The sequence below is a fragment of the Mastigoproctus giganteus genome, chromosome 13 (assembly GCF_048544385.1).
Source record: "Mastigoproctus giganteus isolate SK-2022 chromosome 13, ASM4854438v1, whole genome shotgun sequence".
NCBI classification, from domain to species: Eukaryota; Metazoa; Arthropoda; class Arachnida; order Uropygi; family Thelyphonidae; genus Mastigoproctus; species Mastigoproctus giganteus.
This window is the reverse complement of record NC_143587.1, coordinates 98,612,407-98,627,876: the sequence shown is the minus strand read 5'-3', so window position 1 is coordinate 98,627,876 and position 15,470 is coordinate 98,612,407. Positions and strand designations below refer to the sequence as shown.

The 15,470-nt window shown below is 39.3% G+C and overlaps 1 protein-coding gene across 1 annotated transcript in view; it reads right to left on the bottom strand.

Moving 5' to 3' along the window:
• LOC150076295 (fat-like cadherin-related tumor suppressor homolog) overlaps positions 1–15,470 on the bottom strand; it is a 780,225-nt gene that overhangs the window by 535,175 nt on the left and 229,580 nt on the right. The window contains exon 7 of the mRNA XM_090387312.1: positions 14,176–14,315. Within this exon, the coding sequence (XP_090243438.1) occupies positions 14,176–14,315 (140 nt within the window). The remainder of the gene's footprint in view (positions 1–14,175; positions 14,316–15,470) is intronic.

Below are 15,470 nucleotides of genomic sequence, written 5' to 3'. Positions count from 1 at the left end.
AATGAAGTGCGAAAGGACCAAGGAAAAGAAGAAAAGAAGTCTTGCAGGTCATTCCATTTTGCATTCTTGTAATGCCGAACATGAGGTTGGGAATAGCCATGAGATAAAGGTTCCATTGGAGAAGAGACAATCACCAAGTTGTGAAATGAAGTGCCAAAGGACCTCTCAAATCGACCATGTACTTAGACGGGTTGTTTGTGAGAAAAAGATCAAGCATACTAGCTGTATGATTAGGATTGTCCGGTATTCTTGTAGGTAAATGAACAATCTGTGCAAGATCATTAGTAATTGCAAAAGCCTCAGCATCTCGACTAGCTGGGTCGGTATGACTAGAATATGGAAGCCAGCTGGAGTTGTGAACATTAAAATCACCAAGGAAAATTACCTCACTGTTAGGAAAGTTGGACTGGAGAAAGTCAAGTTGCAAAGAGAGGAAGTCAAAGAGCTCCAAGTGATTAGTGGAGTTGGGAGAATGGTAAAGAGAACACATGAATTTGACTCAATGATGTAGAGAGATTTTAAGCCAGACAAGATCAAAGAGAGGAGATTCCAAATTGCCAAGTCTCTGACAGGGAATATCAGAACGGACATATACACAAGTACCACCTTTGAAGCGAAAGGAATCATACAGCGAATAATTTGGGCAACTGAGATGAGCAGTATTTGAATCAACCGATAACTAAGATTCTGTCAGAAAAAGTACATGGGGTTTGGTAGACTGCAAGTGGAAATGGACATCGCTGAGATTAGAATTGAGACCACGTATATTTGTGAAATGAATTAGGAAGTGCTTGGGATGTTTAGATATTTTCACAGATAAGCTTGCTCTATTAGTTTGACAATTCATGGTGGATTCAATAGTAAGAAAAAGTGGGTGGGACATGCCGTATGAAGTAATGAAATTTTTGGATATGGCGTACACACGGTAAAAATATACCCAGATCCTTGACATAACGTGGCCTCGACAATTCTTCCCACATACACACTACTTGGACTCCCTCCAGTCACCATCTGGCAGAGGTAGCGAGATTATACACTAGCTGATCTGGAAGCCTCCTAGAGAGTTACCAATAGGTTCAGTCCGGTGTACTAATTAGCGGCCAGCCTGCGAACACCATTTTAGAGCTGTACCCTCGAAATGTAAGGAATATTGGATCTCGCCACGATGTTCAACGTAACCTCAAAAGTCATCAATCATACTGCATGATGGAAGAGATAGGGAAGGGTTGACCGGAACTTAGCTCTAGAGACTAAACACGGGTTCCACCACTTCAAGCCTCCAATAAGCAAAGTGGTGGTATTGTACCGGTTGATGAGAGTCATCTACCACCTAGTACTGCCTGGTAACATAGAGGGACGGCATTCCTCCATGTGGTGTGGGCGCCACACCTCGACCCCTGCTTACGTTGGTTCACACCTGAGTGGTCACCCACCATGTACTTGTGCATGGAGTTTATACCCAGGATTACTAACAGTCCCACCATCGTGAAGGTGCAAGCAGACGATATGGCTGTCACAGACCGTCCGGACTTTGCCGAAATTGGGTCCACTTGACTTGAGTGTCACCCGAATATCAGTTCCATCAGCGTTTTAGACTCCCAGGAAGCAAGTACAGCTTGTCTGGCATATCTGAGAGAATGTCTGTGACATCCTCAAGGACCAGGCTTGCTTTCTTGCATCATATGCCTCTACTAATGCTAATGCTCTCTGCGGAGTCAGAGTGACTCATCTGCCTTCCTAAATCCTGTGTCTTTCAAAGTCTCAAATGTGAACAGAATTTTTCATATTTTAATCCGGATTATCCTGACATCTGGATTAACTGTAACTGGATTAGCAAGGGTTTACTGTGTATATATATAAAACTGGGTTTTCTGAAAAGAAAATTCAGAGTTTTACGTGTGAAACAACTCAACTTTATTCTTATACAGATATATAATAACTTTATTATCAATTTGCTATACACAGAATGAATAATTTGAAAAATGTATATAACAACAGTAAACCCTCGATTTAATGGACTAATAGGGGAGAAGGGCTATCCGTTAATGCCGAAAGTCCATTAAATCGAATGTAACCTGAGGTGAGGGGCATTTTTTATTGTTCTTAATGTAAACAAAGCTTTAATACAATATACAGTACTGTACAATATAAAATTATGTTGCAATTTGGCCTTTCATTTACGGATATCAGAAACAATTTGTTTTTTTTACGCCGTAAATTTCAGAAACACGTGCTACCAAGACACTTTGTTCTAATTTCTCAGTCAGCTCTAATTTCTGGGCCACATTTAAGTTCACATGCTTTCTTTTAACTCCTCTATAAACTTGATGCAATTTTAAATTGTAAGGAATGCAAAATTATTTAATAAATAGAGTCAATTCAGAAATCACAAACACTTTCTAGTCACACCGACCCAGCAGGTCGAGATGCTGAGGCTTTTGCAATTACTAATGACCTAGCACAGATTGTTCATTTACCTACAAGAATTCCGGACAATCCTAATCATACAGCCAATACGCTTGATCTTTTTCTCACAAACAACCCTTCTAAGTACACGGTTGAAGTGAGAGGTCCTTTAGGCACTTGAGATCACAACTTGGTGATTGTCTCTTCCCCAATGGAGCCTTTATCTCATGGCTATTCCCAACCTCGTGTTGTTTGGCATTACAAGAATGCAAAATGGGATGACCTGCAAGATTTCTTTTCTTATCTTCCTTGGTCGGATTACTGTTTCAAAATTTCTGATGTCAACGTTTGTTCAATTCGTGTCAGTGAAATTATTCTTGCAGGAATGGAATCCTTTATCCCACACTCCACTTTAAAATCTCGTCCTTTATCTAAATCTTGGTTTTCCAATAAATGTGCTAAGGCTGTTCAAGAGAAGAATGTTGCATATCATAATTGGCTTGTTTCTAATTCTTCAGTTTCATTTTCTGCCTACACCAAAGCTCGCAACAATTGTAAAGCAGTTATTAATCAGTCCAAACTAGAGTTTGAACAGGCTAAGAGTAGAAAACTTGCTTCTTGTCCTAATGGTAGCCGAGCATTCTGGTCTCTTGCCAAAGCTATTGGCCGCAACTTTTCCCATCTCTGCTCCCACCTCTGTCCAAACCAGATGGTTCTGTTGTCACTTCAGCCAAGGATAAAGCTGACCTGCTAGCATCCCATTTTTCTTCCAGCTCATGTATTAATGATCTTGGTAAAACACCTCCCACTATTCCCAACATGCTCCATTCAATGCCTCCTGTGGTCTTCCGTCAAAAGGATATCAGAAGGATTTTGATGAATCTTGATGCAAAGAAAGCTCCAGGTCCTGATGGTATTTCTCCACTTGTTCTCAAAACCTGTGCTCCTGAACTTACTCCTATTCTTTGCCGCCTTTTTTCACTTTCTTATTCCAAAGGTGTTTTTCCTTCTGCTTGGAAATTTGCTCATATCCAGCCAGTTCCTAAAAAGAGTGACAAATCCCTCCCATCCAATTATTGTCCCATTGCAATTACTTCTACTCTTTCTAAAGTAATGGAGAAATCAATTAACTGCCAACTCTTAAACTACCTAGAAACCTTCAGTCTGATCAACGATCGCCAGTATGGATTCCGTCAGTGTCGATCCACTGGTGATATCCTGGCTAATGTTACCCATTTATGGACTAATTCAATGGAAAGTTCGGTGAAACACAAGTAGTTGCTCTTGACATCTCAAAGGCTTTTGATCGTGTTTGGCATAAAGGTCTTCTAAACAAGCTTCCATCTTATGGTTTGCCAACTGTTTTTAGTAATTGGTTATCCAGTTTTCTCTCTGATCGCTCATTGAGGGTGATGGTAGATGGCTCTCTGTCTTCTAACTTCTCCACTAACGCTGGTGTCCCCCAAGGTTCAGTTCTTTCCCCCACTCTTTTCCTCTTGTTCATTAATGACCTTCTTCCATTAACTGGAAATCCTATCCATAGTTTTGCTGATGACAGCACGTTGCATTCCACTTTCCATTTCAAGAAACCTTGTCCAGCTCAATCAGCCTCAACTTCTCGAAAATCTGCTACCAATTCCTTAAATGCCGATCTTCAGGTAATTCTCCAGTGGGAGAAAGACAACTTAGTTGATTTCAACCCTTCTAAAACTCAATCTTGTCTTATATCTCACAAAACGGATTCTTCTGCTCCTATACTTATGTTTAGTGACACTCCGATTTTTAGGCAAAATGATATATCTCTTTTGGGGATTACCCTGACTTCTAATCTCTCTTGCCACAAGCAGATTACAAATATTGCTTCCTATGCATCTAAAAAACTTGGTTTTCTCTTTCGCTCTCGGTGTTACTTTTCTTCCAAACAGCTGCTCACTCTGTATAAATCGCAAATCCGCCCCACCATAGAATATTGTTCCCACATCTGGGGTGGTGCCCCCAAAACCTCTCTCAGGCTTCTTGATTCCATTCAGAAGAGGGCAGTTAGGTTAATTAATGATTCATCTCTAACAGAGTCTCTCTGCTCACTGTCTCATAGACGTACTGTTTCTGCTGCATGCCTCTTTTACACATTCTTCCATGGGCACTGTTCTTCTGAATCGGCTTCTATAATTCCTGCTCTCTCTTTCAAAACAGTCCAAACACGTGCCGCCACCAGCCAACATCCATATACTGTCCGACTTCTAACCCACAGAACCAACTTTTCATCTTCCTCATTTATTCATTCAACTGCCGTTTTCAGGAACAACCTTCCTTCATATGTATTTCCTGAAAATTACAATCTACAGAAGTTCAAGTCCAATGTCAACAAATATCTTCTTTCGTCTTCTTAACCTCCAACCCAAGCATGGTACTAAGTACTATAGGTTCTAATCCCTCTCGTGTTTTGGGGTTCACATAAAAAAAAAAAAAAAAAAAACTCTAAATACAACCTGACCGCACAGTAGGTTGAGGCAGACTGAGACCGAAACAAAGCGAGTCGGTAGACCTGCAGTTTAGTGTCCTGAGTCACAATCAGCTCGTTTTTTGTTTGTTGTTTTTTGGAGCATTAGCAACTAAGGCCATACTGCTCCGGGAATATGCGGTCATTCCCTTGACCTTTCCGCATCGTCCGTATTTGGTGGTGACGGGCTAGAACCCCGGTCTAATCAAGAAGCGTGTGCTATGCACTGCTGCTCCTTCCCACCTGGCTACGGCGGCGCCTCATTCAGCTCGCAAGTCACCACCTGCTTCTATCTGTTACCTGGAAAAACAGCTATTTGAATAAGTTTAATTTAAAAAACTTCAGTGTTATTATTAATTTTTAATTAATAATAACACTGAAGTTTTGTATAACTAAAAAAAATAATGTGGTTGAGATTAATATGTACATTCCTGTATTATTATTTGTCCGGTCAGTTAAAATCTGAAATCCATTATATCAGGGTCCATTAAATCGAGGGTTTACTGTATATATACTAATTGTATAAAAAATAAGTAATGTTCTATAACAAAATTCGTTGCAATTCTATCAGTATATTTTTCAAGAAAATAAACACATATTACTTAATACCTACTAAACGTTTCGTGGAACCTCCCCCCCCCCACCAGACCTGGTTTACAGATCCCAGTTTCAGAAATGCTAGTGTAGAAACGATTGATTGATTTTGATTTTATTGGCGTAAAATCGACTATGGTTATACTGCACCAAGAAAAGATTAAAATATCAACAAAGATAAATTCTGGTAACCTTTAAAAAGGTTACCTGGTCAAATTGTTATTTATATATATATAAGGCAGTATAAGTTTAAAGGTAAATTATCCAATTTACATATGTGTGTATATGTTAATAGCTTGTAAAAACTTAAAAACTGCTGACACGTGGTCGTTGTCTGATAAAATCTGACTGAGTGTATAAGGCCCAGTCGGCTGAGTAAAAGTGGTAAAATATATATTGTGGAACATGGGTAAAATTAACGCAATCTACTAAAATATGCTTTATTGATAAAATGGTGTCGCAAGACTCGCACATAGGAGGGTCATCTGCCCTCAGCAGAAACGAATGTGTCAGATGACTGTGTCCTATGCAGAGTCGAGCAAGAACAACATCCTCGCTCCGATTCCTGCGCAGACTGGACTGCCATGTTTCTATTACAGGCTTTATCTGGTATAATTTATTTGTTCTCTCTCTCTCTCTCTCTCTCTCTCTCTCTCTCTCTCTCTCTCTATGCCATAGTTCTTGCCATTGGGAATATATCTTGTTGCATATTATTTGCCTGTAGTCTGTATAGGGGACTGACAGGCAAAGATTATTAGTGGGAGCTGCTGATTTGGCTGACACTGCAGCCAAATCATTTCCCCTTATCCCAATGTGGCTAGGAATCCAGCAGAAGCAGATATCAAACTTGTATTCATGATGAGAATGTATTTTCTGCTGAACCCGACAGAGAACTGGATGAGAGTTGTCTCAAAGATAATAAAGCCTGTAATACACTCAAAGAATCAGAATATATTATTGACCTTTGACATTGACAAATTCGAATGTGATCCAAGGCTAACTCTATAGCATGCAGCTCTGCAGTGTATGTGCTGGATTCAGGAAGAATCTCCTGAAATATTATAATGTCCGGAAAGACAACAGCAGATCCTAAGCACGATTCAGACTTTGAGCTATCTGTGTAAACTGGCAGGAAGTCGGAGTGCTCAGCTTGGTGTGTGGAATAGAGCTGCTGGTAGACAGATGGAGTCTCAGACTTGACCCATTTCTTAATGGAAAAGTCGCACGATGGCGTATGAGCATTCCAGGGTGAAAGAGTTTCTTTTGTTGTTTGTGCAACCTTGTCTACCATGATGTTAAACTCTGAGTAGCTCTTGGACACGAATACCAAAAGGTCGGTTGGCAGTCTGACGGATATTGTACAAGTTTTCCCAATGTAGCTCAAAAACGTATGTCCACGTAGGATGGTCTGGCAGGGATTTCAACTTTAAAGCATAGTTTAAAGTCAACTGCTTACGTCGAAGGGATAACCCGTGGTTCGTTTGCTTCGACGTATAAGCTCTGGACAGGAGATGTTCGAAATGCTCCAGTAGCGATACGGATAGCCTGATGGTGGACAGGGTCCAGCCATCGAAGGACACTGTCTCTGGCTGAGGAGTATACCTGGGACCCGTAATCTAATTTGGATCGTACAAGTGCCGATAAATACGTAGTAAGGTGCATCTGTCTGCTCCCCAAAGCATAGAGGAGAGTGAGAGAGTGAAGAATATTTAGTCCCCTTGTGCACTTTGTATGAAGTTGACGAATATGTTTTAGAAAGGTCAACTTTTTATCAAACACAAGTCCCAAGAATTTTGTGTCTGACACTACTGGAATAGCATTTTGTCCGAGCCTTAATTCAGGCTCAGGATGAAGATTACGCTTACGTCAAAAGTATAAGCAAACAGTCTTCTCCGGCGAGAACCTGAAGCCATTAGCAAGTGCCCAGGAATTAAGGTGATTGATGGCTTGTTGCAGTTGTCTTTCAATAACCCTCATGTTGCATGACTGACAAAATATGCTAAAGTCATCAACATAGAGGGCGCTGTTTATAGTTGGAGGAAGCTGTTCTGTGATAGAATTTACTTTGATGGCAAAAAGCGTGACACTTAATACTGATCCTTTTGGTACTCCCTCCTCTTGGCAGAAGGGACGAGAGAGTGAGGATCCCACACGAACTTGGAAAGATCGATTGGCTAAAAAGTTTTTAATAAAAATGGGGAGATGCCCTCTAAGACCAAGGCTATGCAAATCTTTTAAAATACCAAATCTCCAAGTTGTGTCATACGTCTTCTCCATGTCAAAGAACACTAACACCAAATGTTCGCGTTTTAGGAAAGCATTCTGGATGGATGTTTCCAGTCTAATTAAGTGATCAAGAGTTGATCTGTTTTTTCGGAAGCCGCACTGGATGCTGGAGAGAAGATCATTCTATTCTAAATACCACATTAACCTAAAATTAACCATTCTCTCCACGATTTTGCACAGACAGCTAGTCAGAGCTTTAGGATGGTAATTAGTAGGGAGTTGAGGATCCTTTCCTGGCTTCGCAAAGGCAAGCACAAATGCCATGCACAAGGAATCCGGAAATTGCTCTTTTATATAGATTCTGTTATACAGAACAAGCAGGCGATCCATAGATGTTGGTGAGAGATGTTTAAGCATTTCATAATGGATGCGAACTGTTCCAATAGCACTTGCCTTGGAATGATAGAGAGCTCTTTTTAGTTCCTGCAGAGTGAAAAGCATGTTGTAGGGGAAAAAGCCCTTTCGGTGTGAAATTTAGTGCCTGTTTTTCTCTATGTTTCAGGACCAGGAACTCTGGGGAATAGGATGATATCCCAGAGATGTTTGAAAATATTTCCCCAAGAGCATTGACTATTGCAGTGGGCTCTGCAATAGTGCATCCATTATAGTCTAGGATCGATGAGGAGTGGAATGTATATTTTCCCTTCATTTTTTGGATTTTATCCCAGACTACCTTAGTGTTGGTAGACTGGTTAATAGATGAGGTAAAACTGATCCACGATTTCTTTTGACTCTGATGGCGAATGTAGCATGCTTTGGCTCGCGCAAGTTTGAAGGCTATTAGATTAACAGTGGTAGGATGTCGGCGGAATATCCCCCAAGCTTCGTTTTGAGCCTTTTTTGCTGTTGTGCATTGTGAATTCCACCATGGCTTGGGAAAAGGTGGAAACTGGGCAGATGTTTTCGGTATGATATTGGCAGCTGCATGGACAATATTTTCTGTGATGTACGTGACTGCATTATTGATAGGCTCCTGACTGACTGCATTAAAGTCAAAATTTGCCCGATGTTGGAAGGCATTCCAGTCAGCCTGACCAGTCTTCCACCATGGTAACCCAGCCTTCCACCATGGCAGGTTATCACAGGGAAGTGATCACTTCCATATGGGTTCTCCTCCACTTCCCAAGTCAGTGAAGCGAGTAGAGAGGGGGAGCAGATAAAAAGATCAATGGCAGAAAACGTACAGATAGGTATGTGGAAGAATGTGTTGGTTCTCACATTTAGAAGGGAGAGGTCATTGTCATTTAGCATATGCTCTATGACTCGTCCCCTTCCATTATTGCTAGCACTACCCCACAGGGTGTTATGTCCATTAAAATCCCCTAGAAGTAAGAAAGGGGGAGGCAACTGCATTACAAGATCATCAAGGTCTTCCTGGGAGTTGTCAGTCCCACGTGGCAAATAAATTGAACAGACGGTTAATAGAAATCCCATTGTAAAGCAAATTGCAACAGCCTCTATGCTGGTTGTAAGTAGCAAGGCCTGAACTGGGGGTCTGGTTGCCTACAAGGATAGCCACTCCTCCATGAGCAGGACCATCCGAAATTCTGTCCTTACTAAAAATTGTGATGTTATGCATGGTGGGGGGGTCATCATTTGCCTTTAGATAAATCTCCTGCAAGCAAAAGCAAACTGGCTCGTGCTTTTGCAGGAGAGCCTTGATGTCATCAGTATTTCGCCGGAATCCATGACAATTACATTATTTTGGCTTGGTGGGTCCATCAGGCGGCTTCCGAGGTGTGGCGGCTTACTTTTGTCAGTCTTGGATTTATCTTTTTTGGGGAAGTGAGGATGCTGTCCTGTGTCCATTTCTTCCTCCGCAAAGAGTTCCAAGACTGATTCGTCCGGTACCTCCTTATTCTCTACATCCACTGCTTCTGGTATTACAAGTGGCTCTTCCGAGCTTTTTAGCTTTTCTTTACCACTTGGTTTTGGTAGTGGTGGAGCACTAGGAGGTACGGATATAGGAGTGGCAGCTGATTGTGTTTTTTTGGTGGGCTTTTGTGAACTCAATAAATAGTGTGCAATCTGAGTGAATGACTCTCTCTTGGTGGTATAGTCATCTTAGTTTGTGTACCGATAGTGCACTTAGCAGAAACCTTCTGGGCATATGAAGTTTCCCGCTATTTATTGGTTGGATACGTTTCCTGGCCTCTGGGTTTCTGTTTTCATCTCTGTTTTCAGTTTTTGGATTTCTTTTTCATCCTTCCACCGCTGGCATGCTCTAGAGTAGGTGGGGTGCTCTCCTTGGCAATTGACACAGATCGGTTTTGAAGCTAAACATTCCTTGCTCTTGTGGTCTTTAACACCAATCGAGCACAGGCAGGGTTACCACGACAAGATGTTTGTGAGTGGCCGTATTTTTGGCATCTAAAACACCTCAGTGTGTTTGGGATATAAATCCTCACTGGGCAGTTTAGACAGCCTGCCTTGATGGAACTTGGAGGCTGTGGGGTGTTGAACGTGAGGATAAGAACTCGGATAGGGATGAGATTTCCATCCTTTCATATCGATATTCTCTTGGCAGCTGTCACTCCTTGGTCTTTCAATTCAGAGCAGATTTCTTCTTCAGAGACACGAAGAAGATCCCACTCTGATATAACACCTCATGAAGAATTCAGAGTTTTGTGGGGGGGGGGGTTACGGTGATGGGTATTCCACATATGGATGTAGTAGAGTTTATGATTTTTGCCGCTTGTTTTGTGGTAGAAGCTTCGACCAAAAGGTCGCCAGAATGCAGTCTTTTTACAGATTTAGGTGACCCTGCCAACCTTTCCAATCCTTTCTGGATTAAGAAGGGTGACATCTTCCCAATTGAGTAGTGTAGAAAATAAAAGATATTTTCTTTTATTCAATCAGCAATAGTCATCCTTGCACAGTCATCCAGCAAATCAAGGTATGTTCTGCTACTAAATGAGCTACTATTTGGCCTATCAACAGACTTTCATCTTTGATTTAGTATTATTATTAGTAGTTGCATATGAATTTATTTAAACTATCCACTTCCACAACAACAGATGGAAGTTTGTTCCAACAATCAATCACCTTCTGGCTGAAGGCAAACCTCCACACACATAACCCGCAACCAACCTTCCTCAATTTGAATTTATCTCCACTCGTGTGTAGTCTGAGCAAGAGAAAGAATGCCATCAGCATTGAGTTGGCTCAATCCAATCAAAGCCATATACATCTCAAACAAATCAACTTGCAGGTACCTCATCTCTAGACACTACAATATGCAGAACTGAAGCCTTTCTTGCTATGGCCACCCTTTTGTTCCCTTTGCCAATCTCGTTTCCCTTCTCTGCATCTGTTCCCGCACATCTACATCTTTCCTAAAATGAGGCCTCCAGACCTGCACGCAGTACTCAAGGTGCGAGTACCTCCTTATCACCTCCTTATTTCTGCTAGCAAAATTATTGTATATCATTGACAAAACCACGAGCTACCCTGATAGCCGGTATACACTACTCAGAGAACTTCATACTGACTACACAATAACCACCCACCCCCCAGGTATTTTTCCTTTTTTCCACTACCATGAGTGTAAGTACAACACAGTTAGTATGTTAATCTGGAATTACTGCTACCCATATGCAGAACCTTACATTTGTCAATGTTAAACTTCAACTGTCATTTTTCAGCCCATCTGCCTAATTTTTTTAGCTCTTGTTGCAGTATCATACCTTAATTACTATAATTAACCACCCTGCCAACCTTTGTATCAACTGCAAACTTAGACATTAAGCCAGGTATACCTTCAAAAATAAATATAGAAAACAACAACATATGCTGTAGCACTCCAATAATAATATTAGTCCATGAAAAGATGTGTCCCATTAACGCTTTGTATGGTTTATATTATACCTGACTAACTCAACATTACAGTGGCTTGCATTTATTGGTTATACTCTCTTAGGGCTATACTAGATGAGCACTTAAAGTGTTTGGCATCAGCTGGAGTTTTGAACGCCTCCAAAACAGCTAACTACATGTAGCGTTTCTAATGTCAGATTGTATCAAACTAGAAGGGACATTTCTAACGTTTCAGTGGATAACCACCACAGACTCGCCTTTCTATTCTCAGTTGCAAGATGGATGTTGTTCAAATTGGATGTATTGCACATGTATGTATACAGTTAATTGCAAGTAGAAAAAGAAAATGACGATGGTGGATTCGTTCAGAAAATTCAAATAGGTTAAAAACAGGGCAGTTTTATATTATGTTTGAAATATTTTATATTGTCCGAGAACTTTCTTTTATTTTACAGAATGTCGGTATAGAGTTTTGATGAACTTCCAATGTTAATTAGTGGAAAAATTTTAAATGTTATTTTGTTTCATTAATTAAAAAAATGTTAATTAGTGAAAAAAAAGATACATTTGAACATGCAAATATTTTCTTGAAATTTCGTTAGAAGATCAAATATACATGCTGTACCATATTGTTCCCTAAAAACAATTACAATAAACAGAAACTTTACTTTTATCAATTGCACACTGTTGGTGTTCTGTTTTATACCACTTTTTCCTGTTTTCAGTGTGGCTTCCAATAAATGCATTTCCTTGATTTTGTGTTAATACATGCAATACACATTGCAGAAAGCAAGAATGATATTTTTGTTTTTCAAAAACAATTTTTTACAAAAATTTGTTGCGCATAAATTTTTTTTTTCTCCCTATATCATGCTCATAACGATGCTGTACATTGCAGCTTAACTGCTTCCTTTCATTGCTTTCACTATACTTTTCAAAAAAAAAAAAAAGGTGTGTGAGAGAAATTATAAAAATATCATATACAGAAAGACACTGAAGTTATGTTTCAAACGAAAGGTTCCGAATTCGTTTTGGAAGAAGACAGAGACTGCATGTGATTCTTTTTTGTTAACGCCGATATTAGTTGCACTGTTGCAGAGGATATTCAACAGCAGTTTTCCCCGATTACTGTTTTGATCTTATTTAATAATAATAAGGTTCTTTATTAACTTAAATTATATACATTTGTGATTCCATACACAGGTGATTCCAGAGGAATCAAACAATACATTGTCTATCAAAGCGAACTAACTTTTATTTCGTTAACTAATAAAACAGTACTATAATAGTTCGGAAACATTTCTTTACCAATTTCAATCTAACACTTTATCTTTATTTCTTTGTTGGCGTAATCCTTTAATTCCACCTCACAAAATACTATACCACCTCATAAATTTATGTGTCAAGCATAGTCTTCTTCAAATAACAACAAACAAACTAATGAACGATGAAGGCCAACCAACCCATGCATGGGGGAGAATGTCTCCTCAGGTAATACAAATGCCCAGTTGCTCGTGGGTTCGAAGCCTCCGACGGTGTCAGCAGCTGTTGAATACCAGCTAACATCATCCAATGTGGCATTCAAAGTGCCTGTCTAATGTGCATGCTTTTCCCTCTGCCTTCCTGTAAAATTGGGCGTTGCTGATGCCATGCTTTAAGTACTCGTCTAGTACAGCCCTTAGACAATGTTTCTTAACCAAAAGCATAAGTCATCTTTTTCTGCTGTCATGTCTGTCCTTTCTATATACATTAAATTCTGCACCCACAGTATCAGAGGTCTATTTGTCACACTGCACAATTACAGATGCAGAAATCAATACATTTGAAACCAAACTTACACTGCCCTTACTCATGTTCAGCTGCATCTGCAAATTATCATGGACTAGATTGACACAGATATGGAGGAACATACAACAAGCTAACTTCTTGACACTGGCAGGATAGTCTTTTAATCAAAAAATTACTGAATTTTTAATTTATTTCAATGATAATACTTATCTTCAGCCTCCGAGACCATGGGTAATATTAATCAATATTTAAAATGCCCACTTTTATGTTATGTATCTGCTTTTGGATTGCTCTTGCCCAGTCTTGACTCTTCCCATACGGCTTCTCCCCTTGCAGTGCACGAATTTTGGAATAAATTGCTCATTTTGGCTTGGCCTCATGTTACTCTCCCGTATCATCACAAACCTCTAGTCAACATCCCATAACAACTAGAGTGTATATAATAATTTTAATACATTATCTAGAATATGGTATTGAATGAGGGGAACGTTTTTTTAAGAGAAATCAGAAAAAAATGTAACAGTAAATTAAAGCTAAATGATATCAAATGATGTTTTTCAATGAGCAATAAGTAAAATGGATTTTAGCTAAACTACTAGTGTTTGGTATTGTTTACTAATTTTAGTTAGCCCTCATTAAATTTTTTTACAATGAATGTATGCAGAGAAGTAGCTTCCTTCATAATCCTAATAAATGATGACTTCATAAGGATAGTTGCTATTTAAGTGACAATTATATGTTTTTTACACACACACATGCACGCACGCACAGAGAGAGGACATTACCATTTGATAAACTTTATGAACACCATCTGTTACACTTATATTAAGTGTGTATTCAGGCCTAGTTTCTGAATCTAAAGGACGGGCAATAAGGACAACTCCAACATCAGGTTGTATGAGAAAAGCATTATTGAAGTTTCCACCTAAAAAAAAATTAAGGAAAAAATAAATTAATTATTTAAAAAATTATAATAAAAAAATTCAAGTTTCCACCTAAAAAATAATACATATATTAATTTCATAAATTGTCTGATTTTTGTATATAATCTGATCAGCAAAATCTTAGCATTAGCAGAGGCATATGATGCAAGAAAGCAAGCTTATACAGCATCAGCCAAAAAAAAAAAAAATCCTTCCCATTTCACCCATCCTGTCACTCCAAAATGTTTGTTTAGATCACCCTTAAATTTATTTAAGCTATCAACTTCCACAACAACAGATGGGAATCTGTTCCAGCAATCAACTACCTGCTGGCTAAAGACAAACTTCCGCACATCTATTCTACAATTGCCTTTCCTCAAATTAAATCTATGCCCCCTTGGGTTCTTAATCTGAGCAAGCAGAAGTATCTCATCAGCATTGAGCCTGCTCAAACCATTCAAGGCCTTTTACACCTCAATCAGATCACCTCACAGGTGCCTAGTCTTCAGATGCTGCAACTTGCAGAATTTAAGCCTGTCTTGGTAAGAGTATCCCTTTGTTCCTCTCACCAATCTTGTTGCCCTTCTCTGTACATGCTCAAGCAAATCTACATCCTTCCTAAAATGAGGCCTCCAGACCTGTATGCAGTACTCGAGGTGTGGCATGACCACTGCCTTATACAAGGGGATAATCCTTCCTTATCCTTGCTAGCAAAATTCCTGTATATCAGGGGTGGCCAACTTAATTTGTGATGCGGTAGACTTTTTTTCTTCAAATTGTGCCACGATCTACCATCTCAAAAATTTCATTGCACATGGTTAAAAAAGTTAATCAACACACATTTAAAAATGTTTATAAATTTTAAAATTAAATATAATTCAGAATTCTTATTTTAAATTCATATGTATTTAAATTTTTAATTTATGTGAAGTTTGTGTCTAAATGTCATCTGACAAGCATTCAAAATCAGGAATATATCATGATAAGGCCAACCCTTAAATTTGTTTGTTTCAAATATGAAAAGGCCAATTCACATAGATATGTGGACCCAAAACAGGAATTTAAAAGTTTATTGCATTTTTTTTTTTTACATTTGGGTACTCTTTTTCGGCAAAAATATTTCCAAAAGTCTTTTTCTGATGACCTGGCTTTTAGGA